The 26,956-nt window shown below is 40.7% G+C and overlaps 1 protein-coding gene across 1 annotated transcript in view; it reads left to right on the forward strand.

Annotated features, from left to right (window-relative positions):
* LOC136948836 (nardilysin-like) overlaps nucleotides 1-26,956 on the forward strand; it is a 67,987-nt gene that overhangs the window by 16,387 nt on the left and 24,644 nt on the right. Inside the window, exons 2-22 of the mRNA XM_067242924.1 lie at nucleotides 163-406; nucleotides 515-596; nucleotides 690-843; nucleotides 21,087-21,160; nucleotides 21,341-21,436; nucleotides 21,589-21,711; nucleotides 21,913-21,970; nucleotides 22,712-22,785; nucleotides 22,861-22,930; nucleotides 23,099-23,176; nucleotides 23,246-23,366; nucleotides 23,622-23,680; nucleotides 23,779-23,833; nucleotides 23,912-24,016; nucleotides 24,143-24,266; nucleotides 24,462-24,548; nucleotides 25,241-25,360; nucleotides 25,442-25,493; nucleotides 25,778-25,928; nucleotides 26,047-26,174; nucleotides 26,323-26,485. Of these exons, the coding sequence (XP_067099025.1) occupies nucleotides 163-406; nucleotides 515-596; nucleotides 690-843; nucleotides 21,087-21,160; nucleotides 21,341-21,436; nucleotides 21,589-21,711; nucleotides 21,913-21,970; nucleotides 22,712-22,785; nucleotides 22,861-22,930; nucleotides 23,099-23,176; nucleotides 23,246-23,366; nucleotides 23,622-23,680; nucleotides 23,779-23,833; nucleotides 23,912-24,016; nucleotides 24,143-24,266; nucleotides 24,462-24,548; nucleotides 25,241-25,360; nucleotides 25,442-25,493; nucleotides 25,778-25,928; nucleotides 26,047-26,174; nucleotides 26,323-26,485 (2,218 nt within the window). The remainder of the gene's footprint in view (nucleotides 1-162; nucleotides 407-514; nucleotides 597-689; nucleotides 844-21,086; nucleotides 21,161-21,340; nucleotides 21,437-21,588; nucleotides 21,712-21,912; nucleotides 21,971-22,711; nucleotides 22,786-22,860; nucleotides 22,931-23,098; nucleotides 23,177-23,245; nucleotides 23,367-23,621; nucleotides 23,681-23,778; nucleotides 23,834-23,911; nucleotides 24,017-24,142; nucleotides 24,267-24,461; nucleotides 24,549-25,240; nucleotides 25,361-25,441; nucleotides 25,494-25,777; nucleotides 25,929-26,046; nucleotides 26,175-26,322; nucleotides 26,486-26,956) is intronic.

The following is a 26,956-nucleotide window of genomic DNA, read 5'->3' on the forward strand; positions in this document are numbered from 1 at the left end:
TAATAACATTTTTTATTGCCAGTTTAACCGGGGGTGGGCATCATAAAGGAATTATGCTTAGGGCACCAAAATGGCTAGCAGCGGCACTGGACATTCTTCCAAACTCTGACCCAGATCTGAGGTCTGAGGTGTCTGATTCAACATTTGACCCCCTTTTCATAGGTACATCGAGCTGACCAATGGGTTTCGAGCTCTGCTCATATCCGACTTTAGTGGCGTGTTGACCTCGGATGATGAGTCAGAATGTGAGGATGATGAGGAGGAAGGAGAGGAAGGGCAGAATGATGACTCTGGAGAGGGGACAGAGGAGGATTCTGATGAAGAGGATGATGGGAATGACAGTGACATTGAGAATGTGGATGATGAGATGGAAGGAAAAAGGAAAAAAGACTTCTCAGAGAAACGGGTAACTGTAATGACCAGTCAGATTTAGTGTGACATAACCTATACAAATGCTGTTTACCTGTTATTGATGCTGTGCAGCCAATGTGACATCATAACCTGTGTGCATTAGTCTGCGGCTGCGTTGTGTGTAGGGGTGGGCAGCTTCAGTGACCCTGATGACCTACCAGGCTTCGCCCATTTCCTAGAGCACAGTGAGTATTATCCCTGAACTCTTACCTCAGGCTGTGGCTTTGCGCCGTAGAGATGTGATAATCTCTCGCTCTCTCTCTCTCTCTCTCTCTCAGTGGTGTTCATGGGCAGTAAAAAGTACCCTTCCGAGAACAGCTTTGATGACTTTTTGAAGAAGCACGGTGGCAGTGACAACGCATCCACTGACTGTGAGAGGACAATCTTCCAGTTTGATGTCCAGAGGAAGTACTTCAGAGAGGCCTTGGACAGGTGATTGGATGGGGGCTGGCATGGGAATTGGAAATAGTCCATATAGTACGATATATGGACACAACCTCTGTAATGTTTGCTGACCTCGGTATTCCCCATTGTGTTTACATGTGTGTCTGTTTACAACAAACAATAATTGTAGGAATCTCGGTCTCTGTGTTCAAGTATTTGTGTGCACAATTTGTTCAAGAACTGGGCACTGAATGTTGTTGAAAATGTAGGGTGTATTGCTTTGGACCCAAGGACATACGGTGACGCAAGTGACATTGTTTGGATTCTTTTTGTATAGCTTAATTATAGCTTTATTATGATTAGGAACCTCTTGTTATTGTCATTTTTATTATTATTAGGATTCCTCCATCAAGATGAAAACTATTATTGTTAGTTTTATTATTAGGAGTCCTCCTGAAGGAGGAAGCCTATTGTTTTGGTTGGCTTTCCTATTATTATTATATTTTATTACGGTCTTCTTCTGACAACCGTCTGGTGGTCCCACCGCTCAAGAGCGCCCAGTCCCAACACAAGCTCTTCTCCTGTCTGGCCCCCCAATGGTGGAATCAACTCCCCACCTCCCTCAGAGACACTGACTGTCCCCCCACCTTCAAGAAAATGCTCAAGACGCACTTGTTCCGGGAGTACAACGGTACTTAGGAATGATTTGCTGGACCTGATGTTAGTTTCCTCCAGGGTCACAAATGACTCTTATTGAGAGACTTGTTGCTCTTGTTGGTTAGTTGCAACTGATTTAAAATTCTTGTACTCGCTGCGAAATATATTATTGTTGCTTGATTTTTCTACAGGTACTCTTGCACTTTTGAGGTTCATGTTGTTTAATTGTAACTTGTTTAACTACATGCTCTTGTGGTTTTGGCCTTTGGCACTTATTTGTTTTTTCACAATGTATGCTTCATGTTTTGGCTACCCGCAATGTTTGGGGCTATCTCGTTTTTACGATCAGTGACCTATGCACTTTTGCAAGTTGTAAAATGTGTCATGTTGAAACTGCAGAGCATTAGTAACTACCATACCAAACATGGCCTATGTGAGACAATAGGTGGCGCGTCAATTTTCAAAGTTATGCCATTTGCAGCCCAAATTTGCAGTCCCAAAATTCTGATATTTAGTATATATTCCTTATTTCTCATGAGGAACAAAAAAGCCTCAAGAACCTATTACGTATTGGATTTTTCTGTACAATATTGAAATTTCCAAAACGACAAAATTCTTCTCCTCATGAACCGTAGCTTCGATTGACTTGATTTTGAGCCCTACGTGTGAAGGATACATCTTTCTATAGGGTGGTAAGCAATAAGGAATATATTACAGAATATTACAACATTGACATCGGGACTTGATCTGTCCCAAACAGGAGGAAGACACTACAAATGTTACCATGTGCGAAGGCAACTTCATATTTATCGCAAACGCTAAAATAATGCTTTACACATCCGCCGGTCAAAAACTGATACTCTGATTCAATCACAAGTTCATATAAAGACTCTTGATAATGTTTAGTACACGAATCTGAGAAATAGTTTAATGGAAAAGTAGATTTATTATGCATGTTATGCATGCATGTTTGGCTAAGTGCTAGGGCTTCTGCCAATGAACAGTCTCCCTTTCCAAATTCTCACACGTCCTGACACACATGCGAGCTTAGGGCCAAGGCTTCAAATCAGGCAGTTGCCATATCCGTGGTTTTCTAGCCAAATCAGGGTACTTTGAAAACAGTGTTGCCAGGGCCGGATTAACCATTAGGGCAACATGACATCTAAGGGGCCCTGGACAATGTCAACTAAAATGTTATATCACGTTATGAACGCAGTCCTGACTTTCCTTAATGTGAGTACTTTATTGCAACTCGTTTGATCAAAATGTTATGTTAAATCACGTAAAAAACGGTGTTTGTGTAGTCTAGTAGCCAGTAACTCTCACTACGCGCTGTGCATAGGGCACCAACTCCTGAGGGGGCACCAAAAAATAGCCAACTGAAAAATCATCATAGTTATAATTCTTATAATACCGATATTATTTTAGTATAGAAATATTAGACACGTATATTACAAAACAGGCAGAACAAGAGATGTATTTAAATGCTCACAAAAAGTTACGATGGTGCCCCCGCCCCCCCCCCCCCCCCAAACAAAACATAAACAAATAGGCTACACACTCAACTTCCCAAGCTCGCTGTGGGTGCCCTTCCCTCAGTGGGCTGACGAACTTTGACAGTAGGCTAGGTCAACTTTTCTAAAATGGGCTTAAAAAGTTAACAGGAGTCAGGGGAAGGAAAAAAGAAAGAAAGAGACTGCGAGATGGTGCCTGTGCATCACTTTCTGGTAAGTTTAATCATTGTTAAATACGGGAAATGTGCTGCTAATTTAATGGTTAGCCTATGCATACACCTCAAACTTGCTGACGTTATTGCTAATGTTAGCACACTCAAATATGTTTTAACTTATTTAGGTGCAAGCTAGATTGAGATTTTACTGTTAAACATTATATATGCATTTTACAAGTAACTGACGCCAGCTAGCTGTTACTTTCTTACCTCCTGTCTGACAAGATTTTACCAATTGAAGAACGGCTTGTAAAATGTTTATTTTACATAAAGCTCAAAAAACTATTTTGCACTCAAATAAAGGCCCAAACAATTCTGAATGATTCTTATGATGGCGGAACACTGATGTTCGAGACACCATCAGATGGTGAGGCGTTCTACACTCGGAGGATTGAGAGGAAGGCCGACATTTCTGCTGGTCCTGAACATGAGGATTAACTGAACACTGGCCATTCCATGGTGCTGGGTAACGTAACAGCCATGGCTAGCTCAGTGCGTTATCATAAATTAGCCCTGGGCGTTTCAAGACGTTTGGATTTGTTGGATTTTATTAGGGCATGTTTATTAACTGTTATTTCATATGGCTGAATACTGGAACTTGATTTAGGTTTGGAGTTTATTTGTTTCATTGATGTTCAGGAGCTCTCGAAAGAAAAGTTTAGATGATTGAGGTGAATTGTTGGAAGTGTTCAGAAGGGGGACGAATCCTGCACTCTGCCAGTTTGGCGGAGAAAGGGAATGGTCTGGAGAGGCTGGACATTTTTCTTTTCTATATTCACTGTAAACTTTTGGGATTTTATAAAAAATGTTCTGTTGAGGGAGGGAGGCGTGACATGTACATGGTTATATATGGCTTTTTTTTCTAACGCCCATCACCAAGCACGTGCACAGATAGACCCCTAGTGGTGCCCAAGCATCTGCCCTTTTGCCCTGGATGAGAAAAGTGCCCCTTCTGCTAGAGCCCAATTTTTTCTTCATTCATCAATATTAAAGAATAAAAATGACTCTGTCATCAATTCTCCCCAAATGTGATATCTGACGGGGCATTTATTTGTGTTCTTGTGAGAATTTCGTCGACATGCTCCGCGGCGCTCACAAGCCCCCGCTGCGCCCCTCCCTCCTCCACTTAGTGCTCATGCAGTGCTGAGCGCCAGGCCAAACGGCTGCAGCCTACTTCTTCTCTGACCCACAGCATCAGACAAACAGGTAATGACGGTGTTTGTGCAATCCCCCAACATTGTTTGGTGATAAATTAACCACAACATTCGCGCAGCTGAAAACATTACGTTGCAAGTGGTTCAAGGTTTCCTAAAAAATAAACAAACGAAAAACTCACGAAATCCGTGATTTCAAAGCCTTGTCCAGCTGTTTACTGACGTTTGTCATGTTTAATGAAGAGAGAGAGAGATACAGGCAGACAGACAGACAGGCAGGCAGAGAATTTAAAGGCAGTTTTACTGTTCTACAAATTAGACAAGTTCACTAGTTTTGTTTCTTTTAGAATCGTAATTATTGAAATGAAAGGTAGGTCTTAAGTTGAGCTACATGACAGTCTGGTGAGGTATATTGTGGTATATTATTAGTGTAATGCTGCTTATGCTTCAACTCTGTCAGAAAACAGTTAAAAAAAGTGTGTGTACTGTGTTGTCAGTTATATAGAGATTATGTAAGTCATTCTTGATTATTATGCACAACATTGATTTATCTCATTTACAAAATTTGCAGCATTATGCCAAGAAAAGAGACTCCAAAATCCGAAGGACAGGGAACTGCAGCAAGCAGCTCAGGGTAGCAGCTCTCTTTTATCTTGGATCAGGCCATCAACTAGTAAAACAAATGAGGGAGAATCAGTAACCCTACCTGGTCCAGAGGAGCCCATCACAGATGAGGAAGGACAGACAGAGTGTAGGACTGAGTTATGTTCAGGGGCAGCAACAGAAACAGTGTTTCCTGAGGAGATGAGTCAAGAAGAGGGTGAAGTGACAGCAGCTCCCTTTACATCACAGCAAGGGTATGTGGAGGAAAGAGCTGTTGATGAAAGTGAGGATGCAATTTCAAAAATAGCCACCATGCCATATCCTACAGATCCATCCCATGTTGAAGCATTTCACATCAGGTGCAATGAGAGCTACATTGCTATGTGCTGCAGTGTAGATGTGTAAAACCAGATTTTTTTTTCTTCCCCAAAATGCTGAATCGCGGTCATTCCAAAAGCATTGGTTTTCTGGAAATGTGTGGCTGGAGTATTCCCCAAGTTCTGATTCAATGCATTGTTTCAGTTGTTGGCTTTTTCTACCTGAAGATGGATATAAAAGCAGAAGGAGTGGAGAAATGGGATCAGAAAGTGGAATAATGCTCTTGAAACAGCATAAAGCAGCACTCTGTCACAGAGGTCCACATGACAAGCATGGTGAGGTGGACCAATTACAAAAAAAGGTACTCCAGACTTAATTTGATGTAAAGGGAGTGGAAGCCAGAGAGCAAGAGAGGCAGACAAACAGAGAGATACTGACCAGGTTAATAGATCTCACAGTGTATCTCGCAAGGCAGGGACTAGCATTCCAAAGTGATAATGAGAGTAACTCAAGTAACAACCGTGGTAACTTTCTGGAACTCATGAATCTATTTTCCTGCTATGACAGTGTGCTGAAGATGCATACAGAAAATATTGGAAGAGTGAAAGTCACCAAGAAAAAGCCCCAGATGTCACTGCTGTCAAATAGAAGCCAAAATGACCTGATCACAGCACTGGGTACTTGGAGGGAGATCCAAAGAGAAATCCAAAAAGCTGAAATGTACTCTATTCTCTTGGATGAGCCCAACAATGTTTCCCACAAAGAACAGGTGTCATTTGTAGTGCGATATCTACATCAAAAGCAAATAAAGGAGAGATTTATCGAAGCAACATTGATACAACAACAGGCCAGGAGCTGGAGAATACTGTAGTCTCCCTAGTAGAAGAATGGTCTGGAGCTGAAAAACATGTATGGTCAGGGCTACGATGGAGCAGCCAACATGAGTGGCATGTACAAAGGTCTTCAAGCCAGAATACGCACACTCAATGAGAAGGCCCTCTATGTGCACTGCGAAGCACACTGCCTGAACTTTGTCCTGGTGGAAGCCTCAGTCAAATAAGCACTTTGTGACCTTCTTTAACCTTGTGGGGAAGCTGTATGCCTTTTGCAGTGGCTCCTCAAAGCGCCTTGCTGCTTTAGTTAGATTGCAGCAGTCACTGCATCCAGAGGGACACATTGTGGAGCTCAAGAGGCTGTCAGATACCCGTTGGTCTTGCAGGGAACAAGCACTGAAGGCCCTTCAGAGAAATCTGGAAGCTATAATGATGCTCCTCAATGAGATCTGTGAAATAAATCCACCTGACCTGGCCCTAAGGGATGCAAAAATTTACTAAAATGCGATTAACCTCGCATTTATCCTCCATGGAAATCACCACCCCAGCATTTGAAGTCACCGCTCTTGCATCAAACGCTCTGCAGGAAGAAAACCTGGACCACTCCACAGCCTACAAGCTAATTGATGGTGTAATTCACATAATACAAGCATTGAGAAGATTGCCGAGATATTTCAAGGTGTGTCAGAAAAGGCAGAGGCTCTCAACATTCCTTTACCTACTGTTGTGCCTGGTCAGGAGAGGAAACGGAAAGTCCCAGTGCGTTTCCAATACAGCACAAGTGCATCACAAGTGAGTTCTGAGATTGACTCTGTAGAGTCATACTATAGGTCAAATGTGTACTACACATGTATTGATACCTTGACAAGAGAAGGCACCAAGGATGTTCCTGTGAAGATCCTTTAATTCATTCAGAGCAGAGTTTTGATAAGTTTTAAGTTAGAATATTTTTTTTATTATTTTACATATTATTTGGTTATACAATATGGCCTTGTTTTGTCAGTTTTTGCCTGACATTCATTTATTTATTCAATTTGATCATTTGTTTTTTTATTTATTTATTATTATTATTTTTAATTTCATAAATAATTTTGGCGATGGCTGCCTTTTTTGGGGTTTCAGCACCTGCCCCCCAAAATGTCTGTGCACGTGCCTGCCCATCAATAATACTCTAGAATTAATTACTTTTTTATTGATAAAAAAACTGATGAACTCTTTGGAGAAGGTTGAATACGGCACCATCGTAGAATCAGACCATATCTCTTTCGATCACATCTACACTAGTCGTCCTCAGTGGCGCTTTAATACTACATTATTATCAGATGAGATGTTCTGCAATTTAATCTCTATAGCCATCAGTAGTTTTTTGGAAACTAATTGGACAGACTCAGTTTCTCCGTCATTACTTTGGGAAACACTAAAAGTAGAGGGGAAATAATACCATATACAGCAATCAGAATAGAGAAAGAAAAAAAACAGTTGATGGATTTAATATTGGATCTAGATAGGAAGTGCTCCGTTTCTTCAAGCCCATGACTCTACAAAAAGAGAATAAATCTTCAGAAACATAGGAACTTATTATGCGATGGCGTGGGATGTTTTATGAATATGATGAAAAGGCGTGCCGGCTTCTGGCTCATCAACTAAAATCTAAATCGGCCTATTCTAAAAGCCCAACTAAAATCTAAAACATATTTCTCAAATTGAAGATGCAACAGGAAAGCTGACCACAGATCCTTTAAAAATAAATGATTAACAAATACATGAAAATTACATATAATTTGTATAATTCAGATCATTTAAAGATATCACTTTTCTTGATTGTTTAGGATAAAATACAATAAAATAAAGTTCCCACCCTCTCTGATGGACAAAAAGAGCAATTAGATCAACCGCTGGCTGTCATGCAAAACGGAAAGGCCCAGGGCCTGATGGCTTCTCCATAGATTTTTATAAGAAATCAATTAGCCCTCTGTTGTTAGATATGGTTAACCACTCCTTGTCCCAAGGTAAATTACCAGGTTCCCTTACTGAAGCATCCATTACACTTTTGCTGAAACCTGGTAGGGATGCATCTAAATGTGGTTCATACCGACCTGTGTCGCTGTTAAATTCTGATGTTAAAATATTCTCTAAACTGTTAGCTATGCGATTGGAGGCACCCCTGCCACACCTGATTTCAACCGTCCAGACTGGCTTCATCAAAGGGAGGTATTTATTTTCTAATGTGCAACGTCTTTTAAATGTACTTTACAGCCCTTCGCCTAATGTCGTACCAAGAAGGAAAAAGCATTTGACCGCGTAGAATGGGAGAATCCTTTTTTTTGCTTTGGAACTATTTGGTTTTGGTTTAACATTTAACCAGTTAAATGTTAAACAAGGTACTTGTCTAGTACCTCTAGACCTTGTCTAGAGGTACTAGACAAGGTTGCCCACTTAGTCCACTTTTATTTACAATAGCAATAGAACCATTGTCCCTTGCTTTAAAATCTACACCCTCAATACAGGGTATTCCCAGATGGGGAGTGGAAAATAAAATATCACTATGTGGATGACATGTTGCTCTACATATCAGACCCACTGTTAGAACTCAATGAAATACTTTCACTGTTTCGCTCTTTTGGACAGATTTCTGGCTACAAACTTTATCAAAAGGCAAATATTTACCTGTAAATAAATCAGCGATGAGAATCCCAGATCATGCTTTACCATTTCATATATCAAGGTCAGGTTTTAAATATTTGGGCATTAACATAACTCCTGCCTTCACAAATCGTTTTGATGGGAACTTTGGCCCACATATTGTTAAACTTAAATCAGACCTACAAAGGTGGGGTATCTTACATTTGACCTTAGCTGGCAGAGTGAACTGTCAAAATGAATATATTACCAAGGTTTCTATTTTTGTTTCAATGTCTCCCTATTTCTTATCAAAATCCTTTTTCCATCAGATGGATTAATTTCAAGATTCATATGGAACAGTAAGACTCTTAGGATAGGTAAAGACATACTCCAGCGATCAAGAGCAGTAGGTGGGTTGGCCCTCCCTAATTTTAGGAGCTATTACTGGGCAGCAAACATCCACAAAATAACATTGGGTGCAATCTCCAGATACAGACTTGTGCGAATTGGAGTGCAGGTCATGTCGACCTCTCTACGTGCCCTGGTCTGATCTAGATTCTTTGTCAAGATGTTGCAGTTTACATCTAACCCGGTGGTCATCTCCATTCTCAGAAAATGGACTCAGTTTAGATGGCATACTAACACGAGGGGAACACTTTTGACTCAGAGCCCGCTGTGTAACAATCACACGTTTTTGTCAGGCAAATTAGACCATACCTTTGCAGGATGGTATAGGAAAGGGATTCAAAGATTTAGTGATCTTTACAGGAATGGGATATTTTCTAGTTTCGATGACTTGATTTCCAAATATGACCTTCAACTAACTGACTTATTTTGTTAATTTCAAGCTTGCCAATTTGTTAACCCTTGTGTTATCTTCGGGTCATGCCCACCGTCGTATTGCGACAACTTTACCGCATACAAAAACAAAGTGAATCATTTTCTTTTAACCGTTGGGCTGTCTCAGACCCCCCACATTGCGAAGGTTAAAAGAAAATAATTTTTATTTGTTTTTGTAATTGTGTAAACAACAATGGTTCATTATGAACCTTTGGGTCATGTGATCCAAGGGTTAAGAGCCATAGCTCACAATTTCCTGCTCTCCTGGATAGGTCCCTTGTGGACTCACTTTTGGAAGTTCCTCCTTGGTTGAAAGGTTCCACAGCACATTCCTATTCGATGATTATGCTACGTGATAATGTTAAGATAGACAAGATCAAAACTGCGTGTGAAAAGGAACACAGAACTGAAATTTCAGAAGACGTATGGACTAAAGCTCTAACAAGAGTGAACAACAGCACTTTCTGTGCAAGACTGGGTCTAAATCAATTCAAGGTTGTTCATCGCCTACACTGGTATAGAGCTAAGATATCCTCATTCTATCTTAACCCTTGTGTTATCTTCGGGTCATTCTGACCCATCAGTCGTATTGCGGCAACTTTAACGCATACAAAAACAAAGTGAAGCATTTTCTTTTAACCGTTGGGCTGTCTCAGACCTCCCACATTGCGAAGGTTAAAAGAAAATATTTTTATTTGTTTTTGTATTGGGTAAAATTGGGTAAACACAACGATGGTTCGTTATGAACCTTTGGGTCATGTGACCCGAAGGCAGCACAAGGGTTAATGTAGATAGCAAATGTGTGAGATGTCGTGTTAATGTAGCTGACCTGACACATATGTTTTGGTCATGCCATACACTAGCAGGATACTGGTCAACTATATTTGATGTATTGTCTGAAGTTCTTGGGGCGACTTTGTAACCATGCGCTATCATTGCCATATTTCGTGTACCAGATAAAGAAACAAGCTTTACACTAAAACAACTCAACATTTTTCAACATATGCAAATAGTCCCCTCTTTTACATCAGTCAATCTGCTCTTGAAATCCAATCAGAATGACTGATTTCACCTGACTAGAACTAGTTCACACTTTCCCCTGTGCTGATGATATGACTTACTGAAATTATGTTAGCAGTCATTTTATGCCAAGGCCCAGCAAACTTTGCAAACACAAAATGTATGTCGCTCCCAATACTTTTGTCCACGGCTGTAGTAATCCACTATGGTGGGTCATGATAGAGTTTTGAAGGCATGTCGTCCTTCACAGAAATCTTATTTGTGTATTCATGTTTCAATTTCAAGTATGTATTTCCTTTTTAATTGTCTGTATTGTTAATAATTTCTTATTTGGTCCAGTGGGGGTGGGATGGGGTGGGCCGGGAGGGGGGTAACTTTTGAACCGTATGACTGATTTTCAAAAATGAGATACCGTTGGATTCCCTGGATCAAGACAAGTTCAACTCACACTCAGGGAGAGAGACAAAACAAGGGCCTGAACAGGGCTGGAAGACACACACACAGAGACAGCAGGGGCAGGGAAAACTAGTCTAAGGACATTAGACAGAGTGGCTGATGGGCCTTACTTTTGGACAGGAATAATTGACTTTTTCAACTGATACCATCTGGCCCAACACACATTGTAGCCCTAATTCCCCCTATCTCTTAGTCTCTTATTTTAAATTTAACTGGAGAGTAGCCAAAACAACTGCAATGCAACATTGTCCACCATCTTCTTTAGGACTGAATGGGTTACTGTCACGGTGTGAGGTGGGGTAGGACCCAAATGCAAGGGAGTACGCAGCCATACTGAAAACACTACAACGTGAAAACTGCATTTTCAAATGTATCCACTGAATGTGACAAAAACACTGTCTCAGTGTGGACTGAAGGCCAAAACAGAGAAATAAATGCCTTTTCAAACAAAAACATATTAGTGTGAAGCCTTAGATAAACAATTGTAAAACAACAGATTGAGTAATCAAATTTTTGTAAAAGCATTATTTAATTATTCCAAAACTATACAAAACAACAAACCCAAGCTTTAAAAAAAATCTGGTTCTGACATATAACAAGGAAGAAATAACATTACCCTATTTCTTGCAGATACCAGCATGAACAATATGGAATAATCAGACAAAGGGTTTGTGTTTATGTGTATGATTATTTAATTATAAAATAATAATAAAACCATAAAGAAGCCATTATACTTAAGTGTGGTTTTGAGTTCCAAAACGGACAAATCTATATTACGGCCCTATTTTGTGTTTGTCAGTACAGATTGAAAAATACAAAAACAAATGGCTACCGAATACACGGGCCACGCACAAACTCCAATTACACTAACACCAATAAACTGAACGAACCGACATCTTAATACCATCTACGTCACGACCATTGCACTATTCAGTATATATGATGTAAACAAAGATCCTATTGCAACGGGATTGGCAGTATATAGCCTGTTGAGTGGAATGGATTACTCTACAGTATACCCCTGTGCAAAATGATTCCTATTTAGTGCAATTTAAAGAGTTAAATAGAGTTAAGTTAAACAAGTCTATTTTACTTTTTGTTTTGGTTGTGTGTTTGTTTCATTGCTATTAGAAAGGGTGTACTGGCTTTGTTATGCTATTATATTATGATTATATCAGTGGCATAAAATGGTCTTAAACGGTTGTACAGTCAGGTCCATAAATATTTGGACATTGACACAATTTTCATCATTTTGGCTCTGTATACGACCACAATGAATTTGAAATGAAACAATCAAGATGTGCTTTAAGTGCAGACTTTCAGCTTTAATTTCAGGGTATTTACATCCAAATCAGGTGAACGGTGTAGGAATTACAACACATTTTATATGTGGCCCCCCCCCTTTTTAACTGCAAGTGTTGGGCACTTGCAATCCATATACAGCTGTATTTCTGACCCTAAAAACAGCAAGGTTTTTATATAAACTCCTCAAAAAAAGTTCGGAAACGTTATTTAGGTCGATTATTCCTCCCCTTCAATAATACCAATTGGTATTGTATTTTATATCGTTGGAAAGCCTGACTAGTCACCTTTATAACGAGGTACAACTTGTAAGGATCGTGCTTTCGTTGAATGAGCAACACAGCTAACCGTGTGGGTAGCGGCCCCAAAAAATGTGCCAAAATCCTCTGCAATATTCTTCTGTTGGTATTCACTCTCGTTTTGAGCTTCAAGTGGGATCAGCTTGGGCGTGCTGTATGTGCCAGAGTGACCAACGCAAACATGTTGGCTGACTTGGACAAATCTTGGTTGAGGATTGGGATGCCATCCCACAGCAGTGTGTGACCAGGCTGGTGACCAGCATGAGGAGGAGGTGCCAAGCTGTTGTGGCTGCGTATGGATCTTCCACACGCTACTGAGGTCCCTGACAGTGTAAAATGAATAAAGTGTAAAAATTGCCAATATGTCCTGTTTTTTCCTTATTACTGTGGGAGAGTGCAATTATCCAATCCACCAATCAACTCAAAACGAGAGTGAATACCAACAGAAGAATATTGCAGGGGATTTTGGCAATTTATTTGGGGCCGCTACCCACACGGTTAGTTGTTTTGCTCATTCCACGAATGCACGATCCTTACAAGTTGTACCTTGTTGTAAAGGTGACTAATCAGGCTTTCCAACAATATAAAATACAGGTGCATCTCAATAAATTAGAATATCATCAAAAAGTTAATTTATTTCAGTAATTTGATTCAAAAATTGAAACTCCTATAGCTATTATATAGATTCATTACACACAGACTGATATATTTCAAGTGTTTATTTCTTTTAATTTATATGATTATAACTGACAGCTAATGAAAATCCCAAATTCGGTATCTCAGAAAATTTGAATATTGTGAAAAAGTTCAATATTGAAGACTCATGGTGTCACACTCTAATCATCTAATTAACTCAAAATACCTGCAAAGGTTTCCTGAGCCTTTAAATGGTCTCTCAGTTTGGTTCAGTAGGCTACACAATCATGGGGAAGACTGCTGACTTGACAGTTGTCCAGAAGACGATCATTGACACTCTGCACAAGGAGGGTAAGACACAAAAGGTCATTGCTAAAGAAGCTGGCTGTTCAAAGAGTGCTGTATCCAAGCACATTAATGGAAAGTTGAATGGAAGGAAAAAATGTGGTAGAAAAGGGTGCACAAGCAACAGGGAAAACCGCAGCCTTGAGAGGATTGTGAAACGAAGGCCATTCAAGAATTTGGGGGAGATTCACAAGGAGTGGACTGCAGCTGGGGTCCGTGCTTCAAGAGCCACCACGCAGACGTATCCAGGACATGGGCTTCAACTGTCGCATTCCTTGTGTCAAGCCACTGTTGAACTACAGACAACATCAGAGGCGTCTTACCTGGGCTAAGGACAAAAAGGACTGGACTGTTGCTCAGTGGTCCAAAGTTCTCTTCTCAGATGAGAGTAAATTTTGCATTTCATTTGGAAATCAAGGTCCCAGAGTCTGGAGGAAGAGAGGAGAGGCACAGAAGCCAAGTTGCTTGAGGTCCAGTGTAAAGTTTCCACAATCAGTGATGGTTTGGGGTGCCATGTCATCTGCTGGTGTTGGTCCACTGTGTTTTCTTAGGTCCAAGGTCATGCCACGCCGCATTGCTCCAGTAATTCATGCAAAAGGACTGCGACCAAGTGTTGAGTGTTGTACATGTTCATACTTTTCAGTAGTCCAACATTTCTGTGTTAAAAATCTGAGATAATGAATTTTGGTTTTTCATTAACTGTCAGTTATAATCATCAAAATTAAAAGAAATAAACACTTGAAATATATCAGTCTGTGTGTAATGAATCTATATAATATTGGAGTTTCACTTTTTGAATCGAATTACTGAAATAAATCAACTTTTTGATGATATTCTAATTCATTGAGATGCACCTGTACAATAACAATTGGTATTATTGAAGGGGAGGAATAATCGACAGAAATAACGTTTCCGAACTTTTTTTGAAGGGCTTATGTGATGACTATGATATCATTACTGTAAACTAGCTAACCCCTCTTTCTCTTAAACAACTGCTAACTATTCAAACGTAAAGTCAACTTTTCCTTAAATTTTTACTTATTACAACCTCAATTCCAAAAAAGTTGATATGCTGTGAAAAACGTAAATAAAAACAAAGGACCAAATGAGTATGAAAAACCAATCAGTCTTGACACAAGCCTCACACATTGTCTTTGTTTTACATTCAGTTAAATATCGGTGTAAAGGGATTTCCAAATCATGTAATTTCAAATGAGTTTTGAGTTTAGTTGTGTGTAACAGAACAATCCAACTATTTAGCTAACTTTAACTCACTACGACCACTGCAGTTGGTCGCCTCGATACACAACAAACTATGTCAAACCGATTACATAAAGATGTGTTTTATGGCTAAAAAATACCATTATTAATATACCTGTATATTGTTACGTTTAACTTTACTTGAGCTTGATGAAGTGTTAGCTGCAATTACATGTATATTTGGACGGCTGGCATTGTTTCCTCTCCCCGGAGATAGAGGTAACGTTAGGTTTAATGGCACAAATCAACAATCTCCTCCTCTCTGTTTTCTTTATCGGACGGAATTTTAAAGAAACACAGTCCAGGCTTGTCTCCTCTTCGATTACTGCATCCGATAGAACAACAACTATCTGGCATTCTGGCAACACAAAAGCAACAGACTCAAAGAAAATGTTGACTTTATAATGGTTGGCAGGCAGCGTCAAGTCTTTTTTTCCCTCCAAAGGGGCGTGCCTTGAAACATGACATCACGTGAAAACTGAATTGATAAGTTACACAAGCTTTAAAGTATGTGTGGTGTATTTATCAGGACCAGATTGTACAGAAGCCTAAGTTCAGCTATGGAGTCCAGCATAGACAAACAATACCCAGAATCACAACACACCAAGGAATCCCTTTGGGAATCACAATCCCTTTTATTATTTAGAATATAGAAATAAAATAAAAAGTTGACTGATTTTATTATTGATTATCAGTTTCTTATTAACTGTTTAGTTGTATGTATTAATTATTAAGCTATTTGTTATTATCTATTTATTTATCTAACTATTGCTTATTATTATTATTCTGTATTAACTACTATTCACTATCTATTACTTTCTCTTATTTTTGTCTATTAACTCTTAATTATTTAGTCACTAATGTTTCCTTTTAAAACGTTACTCTTTTAAATGTTAACCTTTTAAATGTACCCTTTTTAAATGTTACCCTGGTAACCAAATAAAAGAAAATACATCAATTTCAATTAGCCAAATAACAATGTAGCTAACACACAAATCTCAGATCTTCTTGATGATCTTGAACACAGAGGACTGGTATCTGCACACCCCAGAGCCATGGAAAAAGAGAGTTGCAACACTTCCATAGACTCCCATTTTTATCGAGGAATGCGGAAGTAAAGCGTGTCACATGCATCCTGTAGTTCCAAACATTGCATTTTCCACCGTTCAAACCCATTCATTTTCAGTGTCTCCGAAGCAAGTTAGCTGGTAAATTGATTAAAATCCTTCATTTTTTCATATTTTTACCACCACATATCAATTGTTATTAGTAGTATTTCATATAGCTAGCTTTAGATAAAGTTTATCATAGGATTATAGCTTGTGTGATTCGAAACGCAGTTAGAGCTAGACTGTAGGTCTAGTATAAGCAACACTTTTACTGAAGCTAGCTAGAGAGCATGTGTATCATAACCAGAAGTCAGTTGGCTTATAGTCTGTCAAATTAGTTCTAGTTATTGGTTTTCGTTGGCATACAAAGTAAGTCTTCTATAGAGCTCTTATTAGCCTAGTGAGTATATATGGCAACAATGAATTGCAGATTAAGGGGTCCGAAGCAAGTTAGCTGGTAAATTCACGAAAATCCTGCATTTTTTCATATTTCGACCACCACATATCAATTGTTATTAGTAGTATTTTATATAGCCAGCTTTAGTTAAAGTTTATCGTAAGCTTGTTATATTCTAAATGCAGTAGGAGTTAGACTGTAGGTCTACGTAAGCAACCCTTTTACTGTAGCTAGCTGTACGTGTATCATAGCCAGAAGATCACCGGATCACTACAAACAAAAGGAGTGGAAGAACACTGGACATATTGTACAATAAAATGTTTTATTGAATGCAGTTGGTTGCCTTGTTTATTCTGTTCTATTTACCAAACAACTTTCTTGTCTTAAATTGAGCAGTTGCTGGTGATAATGGTGAGATTTAACTTGCATCAAGTACTACAAATATAAGTGTTGTTAATGTGGTAAATTGTAAGTGGGCTGATGAATAAAAAAATGTTTAACCTCTTCAGAATCCTGTTAAATTTGCCTGAAAACGCCTAAACAGCATACCCAAAGTAAATTGGAAGCTGTTCTTGAACCATTTGGAGTACATGCATGTAAATGATCTCTTTTGAAAGCTGACACTCTGAAGTTATGTCCCCTGTTGTCAGGACCCCTGTCAGTCCTACTAGTGTTGAGTAATAGAAGCTTGAACACAAGGAAAGTGAAAATTTCTATTTCCGTCTAGATTTTGTTTTGAAAACAGAGGCCTGAAGAGGCCTAGAGGTGGTAGGTATTAGCTGGAAGACTAAATTGGACCACAGGTTGAAGCCTTACCCAATTCAAATCAAAAGTCAAACATAATACCACAATATATTCATATTTGACACATGTTTTTATAAGAGTACATCCATTCATTTTCTAAAAGGGCCTTTTGGAGACTCCAAAATGACCCTTTGTAACCAAGGTCAAATACTCAGGATAAAAGGTATTATTTTTCATAATTGTTATCTCTAATGAAAGGTGGTACTTAGAACTATCATATATAATAGCTAAATCCCTAATTAGTATTACTGAAACACAAAAATTGAAGCATGAACACATTGGAGTGCTTTATCTGATTCCCAGGATTGGCGCACAAAGAAAACTGATTCTTTCAACCCTATTGCGCAATCGACTTTTATTTTGACGGCTCCACAGACACATACAAATGAGGTATTGGCATTTTCAGCTAGCTTTCAGCTACAAGGCTAACGAGCTCATTTCAGAGCCAGTCGAAGCCAGTTCGAGAAATTTGTTTAGAAAGAGTGTGGGGGGGGGGGGGGGGGCGGGGGGGGGGCAGGACGCACAGACCTAATTGGCTTTAGAGGGCTGTCAACGGGGCATGGAAGGTCCTATTGGGTCAAACAAGGTGTCAATCAAAAGGGGAGGGTTCAACGGACATTTTGATCCCTCCATATTGTATTTTCTCCGTTTCTAACCGGAGGAATGTGCACTTTTATTTGAACAAGTTGTTTCTTCCGTCGGCTAACTTGCATAATGAAACAAAGGATAATGGCTATTCATGAACGTAAAACATTGTATTTGGAGAATTACTTTACATGGTTAGATACTTTGAACCCTTGGGAATGTACGCAGATCAAGTTTTGATGTGTTGTTTGCATACCTGGACGACACAGAACCTTTGAGGGTAAGTAGAGACGTTTGGCTTTGTAAACATCACCAAAGTGGTGACTGGACAAAGACGTTGACTAAACTTGTTGTTGTGACTCGATCTTGAAATGGTTTACATATCTACAAGCACAAGAATCGTAGCTTTCCAATGATGTATAACATGTGTAGCGTCTAAAAAATATATTTGTTAGAATTTAGTGCGTCGTAACTGAGGAAGGGGGGGCAGCATTTTTGTAACGCGGGCGATACAGGAACGTCAAGTCCCATTTACTTCAACAGTCGAAGGTTAAACGTTAAAGATCCTGTAATGTGGAATTAAAAACGAGTTTCAAGTTCACCACACCACAGAATAATGTGTTATTAACTACCCATCCAAATTTGAATGAAAAAAAAACACTGACAAGTATGTTCAATTAGGCTTTGAAATCGTAAGAAAATCTTCTCTGTTCAAGACTGGGGGGGCATGTCGCCTGAAGGAGCTGAAGCTCGGCCCCCCTCACAGGTGCCGCCTCTCTCAAGTAAGCTACCTACGACCCAGATAATGGACGCTACGTCAAGCCGAACAAAACAGTATAGAATTAGAATGTACTTGTTCAAAGAGTTAAACATACAGATGCATATAAATGAAATATTCCCCTGAGCTGTAACACAGGAGTAAACATTTACAGCAGACAGTGAGCTCTCCAACTACTTCTGGCACATTAGCTACCATTTCACCAAAATAACATCATTCTACACGAGTAACCTAATATCAAGTTAGCGGTTTGCACTAATTATAGCAGAGATACCTATGGGGCGAAATGACGTAGATAGGGCATTTTTGGGCTCCGCCCATTAAAACCTGATCTGAAAACGGAAGAGAAACTGTTCTTCGGTCTAACTCCACATTTCAGTGCAACAAAGTTTTAGCGCTTTGCACATGCTTTCAGGAACTCATTTCACACGTATATAATGTACAAAAGCAAGAATCTATTCTAAATCTGACATATACTTAGTACTAACTTGGCCACATCAATACCAAATACATGACCTTGTGCTCTGCCTCATGCAACAGTAGCTATGTAACATAGCTATGGCGACCTAGCTACCTGCGCTACCAATTAACAAAACACTGTCCCCAAATTAAAAAAAAACATCTGAAAAGTATAAAGCATAACTTAACAAAACATCATTCTCAAAGTCAAATAAAACATCTGAAAAGTATTGTACATAACTTAACATGTTCACCGTTTGAGTGACATACATTGCACAGCTTTGTTATGACTTAAAATACTAGCAACGGTACTCCTTACCAATGCGGTACTTAAACAAAATCACGACTGCAGAATCTCAACGATACACGCAATCTTCACTCCGATTGTAACCAAACTCAATGTAAAAACGTATTCTTTAAACTCTGTTGTTTGAATGATTTTATGTTAATCGATCTGTTGACCAGCATGGCTGCTCTCATCCTCCTCTTGGTATGAAAAGGAAGGAGTGAATGAGCACACGCGGGTTTTATTACGGACCTGTTTCTGATTGGTTGTTGAATTGGGGTTTCTGATTAGTTCTACCAACTTATGCTAACCAATTGGAAAATAATATATAAAATAAGTATTTTTATTAATTTTCTTTTAAAACAAAATCAAACCATCACTTCAGACTAACCAAATAGAAATAGTGTGTAAATAAAATCCATGGATATTAGATTTTAACCTGGGTTACACCAGGTTACCAAAGTGTATAGTGCCAGGCAACATTGAATGAGGAAAATCAGAGGAATTTCAAGGCTAATTCTAGGAGCCCTTCTAACCCTAACCCTGTCTAAAGATTAAACAAAAGCTATCTAGTACCATGAATTTGATCTTCTTTCTGTGCTTGCGAGGCTTTGTTGATTGTCACCCCCTTACCATATTGGGATACTATTTAACTTCCCTTCATTCCTGTATTCTTTGTCCAGTCCTCTGGGATGCTCAGCTTGAGTGTATCAGACATCTGCACTTTACATACTGTACCAGTCAAAAGTTTGGACACATTTTCCAATCAATTGTAATAAATACTTAGATTTAGGGCCAATCCCAATACTACCCCTTACCCCTTACTTTTGCGCGTTCACGTGAGAGCTAGTGGTGTCCCAATACTCTTTTTGAGCTAGGGGTAGGACTAAGATGAAGGGGTATACACCCCTTAAAACCAAGTGAAAACGAAAACTTACTTGAAACCTAGGGGTATGTTTATACAGCGCGACCGGCAACAATGGCGGCCAGATCATCCAGAGAGTCCGATAAATTTAATATTTTCGTCTTAAATAATTCATTACAAAATTATGACAGTCTTGTTTTGTGCTATACACAGTCCTGTACATATATATTTGCAACCATGTTCCTAACTGAAACGTTTTTAAAAATCGCTAGTTTGCTACGATAATGTTACATTGCTGATTTGCACAACAGTCCCACATTTCTTTGACTAGCATGTCTACAGTTTTAACTAAACTCCATTAGCAGCAAATTTTGTTTGATATCAATGCATAACACTACTTGCTTTGGAGATATCAATACGTGCTAGATGATGTACCCGTAACCAGACATCCCAAGTCTCCCGGAAGTTCCGGGAGTCTCCCACATTTCAATAGCGGCTCCCTGACGCGCGCAAATGCTATACAATCTCCCGGAAATGAGTCTCTGCAGGTTGAGATGTCTGCGTAACCAAGTGGCGTCCCATTTCTTAGGGGTATGTAGTCCTTACCCCTCAGCTTCGAGGGCCAAGGGCTGTGGGGAAAACTAAGGGCTAGGTTTAAGGGGTAGGGGTAAGGGTAAGGGGTAGTATTGGGATTGGCCTTTAGTCTTGAACTTTTTGGCAACGCATTTGGCAACTGACTTAATTGACTTTCACAGGAATTGGGTACAATAAGAGACTTCCTCACTGGTCAAACATAAAGAGACAGAATTACCACAATCTTGATCAATCTTCTTGTGCCAGTCTAAAGGTGATTGCAGTGTCCTAGTGCTGATTGGCGTACCATTCTCCTCCCCCATTTTTTTCTACACCTCCACCCCTCTCCATCTCTTCACAGGTGGGCCCAGTTCTTTATCTGCCCCCTGATGATCCGAGACGCCATCGACAGGGAGGTGGAGGCTGTGGACAGTGGTGAGTAGCATTCTGAGTAACTCCCCATCCAACCGCCCTTTCCAAAAAAGTTTTAATTATAAACTAAAGATAAGCTATGTCTGTGTAAATTAATGTACTGTATTCTGCTCTGGATTGCGTTTCTTACGTAAGGATGTCTGTGAGTTGGTTAAGCGGCATCTGTTGCTCTCTTTTTGGCAGAGTTCCAGAGGGCCAAACCGTCTGACTCCCACAGGAAGGAGATGCTGTTTGGGAGTCTGGCCAAACCCGGCCACCCCATGAGCAAGTTCTGCTGGGGTGAGACAGTCAGGCACACTGTAGTCTTAGCCTACACACACCTGGGGGTAATACACACTGTAGTCCAAACATAAACACACGTAGTGTGTAGTCACATCTCCATAATCCGGATTATTATACTGAATTAGAAATTGCATCCATTGCATTGCTAGGCAACGCCCAGACCCTGAAGCAGGAACCAAGGAAGAAGAACATCAACGTGTACAAGCGTATGCACTCCTTCTGGAATAGACACTACTCCGCCCACTACATGACCCTGGCAGTGCAGTCTAAAGGTCAGATTGAGCAATCAATCCCGTCCACAGCAAGGACTGCAGCACATCTACAGCAAGGACTGTCAATCTATACCTGAGTAATTAATTATGGTTTATGGGAGAGTTCCATACTCTAGTGTAGTGGACCATGATCAGACCCTCTGATCCTTAATCCCATCCCTCTCTCCATGTCCATCCCCCCGTCCCCCCTCCCCCACCCAGAGAAGCTGAACACTCTTGAGGGGTGGGTGAGAGAGATCTTCAGCAACATACCCAACAAGTAAGACCTCTTTTCCTTTGTTCCTTTTCTTTTGTCCACCACCTCCCCCTCTTTCTTACTCTCACTCATAATCGGCCTTTGTTATACCAGTGTTTCCCATACATTGATTTATTTGTGGCGGCACGCCACAATAAAAATAATTGCACCACAAATTTCGCGCAGCGCATTGATTCGCTCAGCCCCTTCTTGCTTTTCTCTGTCTCACTACAATGGACCCATCTGTGAATAGCCCCCTCTCTCTCTCTCTCTGCACGGGACGAACAGCTTTTTCCGAGAATCAGAGCTTACGAACGGTTAGTATTATAATTCTCTGCACAGATCTGTCCAAAACGGATACATTCAAGATAAATATAATAATATTCAAAGTTAAACACATTCAGAAAATATAACAATATGAGACATAACGTTTATATTACGTGAAGCTCCAAAAACTATTTTGCACTCAAATAATGCAAAAAACATTCTCGAACTTGTTGACGTCCCTATCTACACTCACATGTAACCGATACTAGGACATAGGTTTGGGTTGAGCCCAACATTTTTACAACGTCTGGCTCCGCCCCTGCCTACTGCCACAAATATAATCACGTTCTGTGTGAAACACTGTATACCCATGCCTATTGTCTTTGCCCAGCTCCAACACACTTCCATAGATGAGTAGGAGTCATTACTAATAATGGGCTGTTAATTACATGCCATTCATCTCACTTTTAATGTTGCTATCTGCTACCATGGGGATAGCGGTCTGCCCAAACCAGACTTTTCCAAGCAGGTGGAACCCTTTGATACCCCAGCCTTCAACAAGCTTTACAGAGGTACAGTCTAAATAACTCTTTAACTGTTTTACAAGCTTATTTATAGATTATTGGTAAGTTTAATGTGTATTACAGTGGTTCCTGTGAGGAAGGTGCATGCCCTGACCATCACCTGGGCTCTGCCCCCCCAGGAAAAGCACTACAGGTGGGTCACACTGCTACCAGGGACACAGAAGAAACTTAGAGAACTTTCTCTTATTCACCTGCTGTCTCACATTATCTCTTTATCTGCCGTTCTCCCACTTTTTCTGTTTCTCTCTCACTCTGTCTCTGTCTGTCTGTCCATATCACTTTATCTTTCTACCTCTCTCAGGGTTAAGCCTGTCCACTATATTTCATGGCTAATTGGTCACGAGGGCACTGGGAGCATCCTATCAGTGCTCAGAAAAAAGTGAGTGAGATCAGTGTGTGTGTATATTTATATATACTGTAAATATAAACATCTCTGCCCTGTGTGAAGGTGCTGGGCCCTGGCCCTGTTTGGAGGGAACAGTGAGACAGGTTTTGACCAGAACACCACCTACTCCATCTTCTCGATCTCCATCACTCTCACAGATGAGGGATTCCAGAACCTCTACCAGGTTCAATCATCTCTCAATCTCTCTTGTTCTCTCTTTTAACTTTGTATCTCTTTAATACCCAACCTGTGGGTATCCAGATCTATCAGTATCTCTCTTTGTATCTCTGTTTCCCTTTATCACTGTTCCTTTTAGTACGTGTCTGCTGTGTCTGCCTTGTCTTAGCTGTGTGTCTCCAGTGGATGTTCTTTCCTGTATTTCCTGTATTGAGTCACTATTGGGGGCTGTAGACTGACTTGACTCTGTCTTCATCTGCAGGTGGCTCATTTGGTGTTTCAGTATCTCAAGATGCTGCAGGACCTTGGCCCTCAGCAACGGTAATGCACACACACTTCTCTGGGGCTCAATATCTGAACATGGAGGAAGCAAGCCCGAATTTTGGTTCTGTGAACATGTCACGCCTCCCTCTCTCTAGAGTATACGAGGAGATTCAGAAGATTGAGTTCAATGGGTTCCACTACCAGGAGCAGGTAATCACTGTAATTCACACCACTGTGAAATTAGAAAATAGCTGCTGCATTAACAAATGTGCAAATGTTTCCTGTCAGACTGATCCTATAGAATACGTGGAAGACATCTGTGAGAACATGCAGCTGTTCCCCAAGCAGGACTTTCTGACGGGAGACCAGCTCATGTTCGAGTACCAACCAGAGGTGGGGGCCGTCACACATTTTGCATTGTGTGTGTGTTCATGCAGAATATGTATGTTTGTGTGTACTGTACATTATGGTTGTATGTGTGTTTGTGTGAGTGTGTATTAACCCTGTCAAGTCCAGCAGGTGATTAGTGCAGCCCTATCTTTCCTGACCCCAGAGAGAGCCAACCTCATGCTGCTTTCTCCACAACATGAGGGACTCTGTCCCCTGAGAGAGAAGTGGTTTGGAACACACTACAACATGGAGGGTGAGACAGAGTGTGTGTGTTATGTGCATGTGTGCAAAGGTCTATACATTGTGTGTGTCATATGTGGTACATCAGGTGGACCCAAATGCAGGAAAACGCAGACAGGATCAAGGGAACTAACATTATATTTATTTAACCCAAAATTTGGAACATGAACGTCAGACATACTGATAGGTGTTCTGTTCTCTGTGGTAGATATCAATCAGGAATGGAAGGATCACTGGTCAGGAGGGCTGGAGCCCAACAATGAGCTGCACCTTCCTGCTGAAAACAACTATATTGGTGAGTGGAGATGATGATCAGGATGATTATAATGGTAATAGTGATTATAAGGCTTTGTTGATCGGCATGTCAGATTGAATGTCCTGCCCCCCTTCTGCTGTTTACCGGCCCCTGCCCCCTTCCCCTCTGATGTGTTGTCAGAAAAGTTGAAGATGTAACTTTTTTTTCCAGTATAAGAATTAAACTGTGTTCAGCATTCTTTGTGTGCAAAGGGAGGCCTACCCCCAAATGTGAACTCTAGGCTTACCTAAACAAGGTGACTTGGGCTGACCACTATCTTACTGGAGAGGCCATAAAATATGTTTAACCTTATCTGTAGTAAGTTAATCATATGGTCAGCCTAGGAGGGGTCAGAAAACTTTGTAAGTTTCCACTGCTAGGGACACATGTGCACGTGTGCGAGACCTCTGGGATCGATCACATTGACAGCTGATATGCAGGGGAGGAGACTTTCCACCAATATGTTTAAATGGTCTTACATGAAGACTTGAGAACCAGACAAACTTTGTATCACCATGACGTGTGATGTTTTGTCTCCTTGTGGGCTGGCCACAAGCAATAACACTTTCTTAACTGCTTCACCAACTGACTGTGCAATACTTGATAAAGATTAATATTTCTTACATGTGTACCTCCTCCTACCCCTGTCCCCATCCCCTTCTGCTGCATACCTTCTGCTGGGGTGCCTTTAGCCACTGACTTCACTCTGCAGCCCCCTGACATCCCCAATTCTCACGTCCCAGTCAGGATTGCCACCAGCGGCCTGGGCTGCATCTGGTACAAGAAGGATAACAAGTTCAAGATCCCCAAAGGTGAGAGGGTGTGTGTGTGTGTTTGTATGTGTGCTAGAGATGTACTACCACCAATGTAACTTGTTTCTTCTTGTGTTGTAGCCTATGTGTGTTTCCACCTAATCTCTCCTGTCATCCAGACATCAGCAAAGAAGTAAGCTCCTTCCCCTATTCTCACATACCTATAACCCAGCACTACTAGCACTCATTGGTTTTTCTGTTAACAAACTCAATATAAAGTATTTGGTCACTCTCTCTTTCTCTGCCCAATCTATCACCTCTACCCTTCCCCCACCCCACTCTCCCTCTCTTGTTTTCCCTAATCCTTTATTTTCCTCATCACCCTTTCCTCTTCTCATCTGGACCCCCTTCCTCCCCCACACACCATAATTTCCCCCCCCCCCCATCTCTCTTCTCCCCCTTCCTCCCACTCCCCAGTGTGGTTCTGTTTGACCTCATGGTGAACATCCTGGGTCACAATGTTGCAGAGCCTGCCTACGAGGCTGATGTTGCCCAGCTGGAGTATAAACTGGTTGCTGGGGAACATGGTCTGGTCATCAAGGTCAAGGGCTTTAACCACAAGCTTCCTGTGAGTCAGTTATTGTTATGCTAACGGTGGGTGATGATTATGATGGTGGAGGTGATATTTATGATGGTGAATGTAGTGATATTTATGATGGTGGTGTTGTATTTTCCTTCTACCGTAGCTGCTGTTGCATCTAATCATAGACTACCTGGCTGACTTCTTAGTCTCTGCCGATGTCTTCAGCATGTTCTCAGAGCAGCTTAAAAAAGCCTACTTTAACGTCCTCATCACGCCAGAGAAGCTTGACAAGTGAGTTGTGTGTGTCTGTGCAAGTGTCTGCAAGACACGTTTTCTGTCTCACCAGTAAAGAAAGTAGTACCATCATCCTCCCACCCAGTCACCCACTTTCTCATATTTATAACCTCACTCTGTCTCACCACCTCACCCTGTCCATCAGGGATGTGCGTCTGTTGATCCTGGAGAGTTCTCGCTGGTCCATGGTGGAGAAGTACCAGGTCTTGTGTGGGAGCCTAACTGTGGAGAAGCTTATGGAGTTCAGCAGAACCTTCAAAGCCCATCTCTACGCAGAGGGACTGGTGCAGGGAAATTTAACCAGTGCGGTGGGGATCACAACACACACACACTCGCACAACCACACAGTAATGAACACTGACATGTAGTGTTGTTACAAAAACCGGTACCCTGGTACCAAGTCAGTACTCCAAAAAAAAAAAAACGGTATGATACCAAAATTTCTGAAGTACCACATTGCAGAGTTGGAAGCTGACAAGCACAGTACTGCCCAAAAAATCTCGCTAAAAATCTCGAGATGAGATTTTTTGTCACCAGTTAAATTTGCAACACTGGACAAGCAGCTAATGCTGCAGCGGGCTCCACTCAAAGTTGACCAGAAAAGTGGAATAGCCACGTATGGAAATAGCTTCGGTGTAAAGCAGATGACAATGAAAACATTGTCGATCACCAAAACAAATATTGGCAAACGTCACTGTTCAGGGCTCTCAAGTTTTATCAAAAGTTTGGCATTAGATTACCATACATGTAATGTATAGCGTGACTCTCACGGCAAATGT

This window comes from Osmerus mordax, chromosome 9, assembly GCF_038355195.1.
Source record: "Osmerus mordax isolate fOsmMor3 chromosome 9, fOsmMor3.pri, whole genome shotgun sequence".
Taxonomy (NCBI): domain Eukaryota; kingdom Metazoa; phylum Chordata; class Actinopteri; order Osmeriformes; family Osmeridae; genus Osmerus; species Osmerus mordax.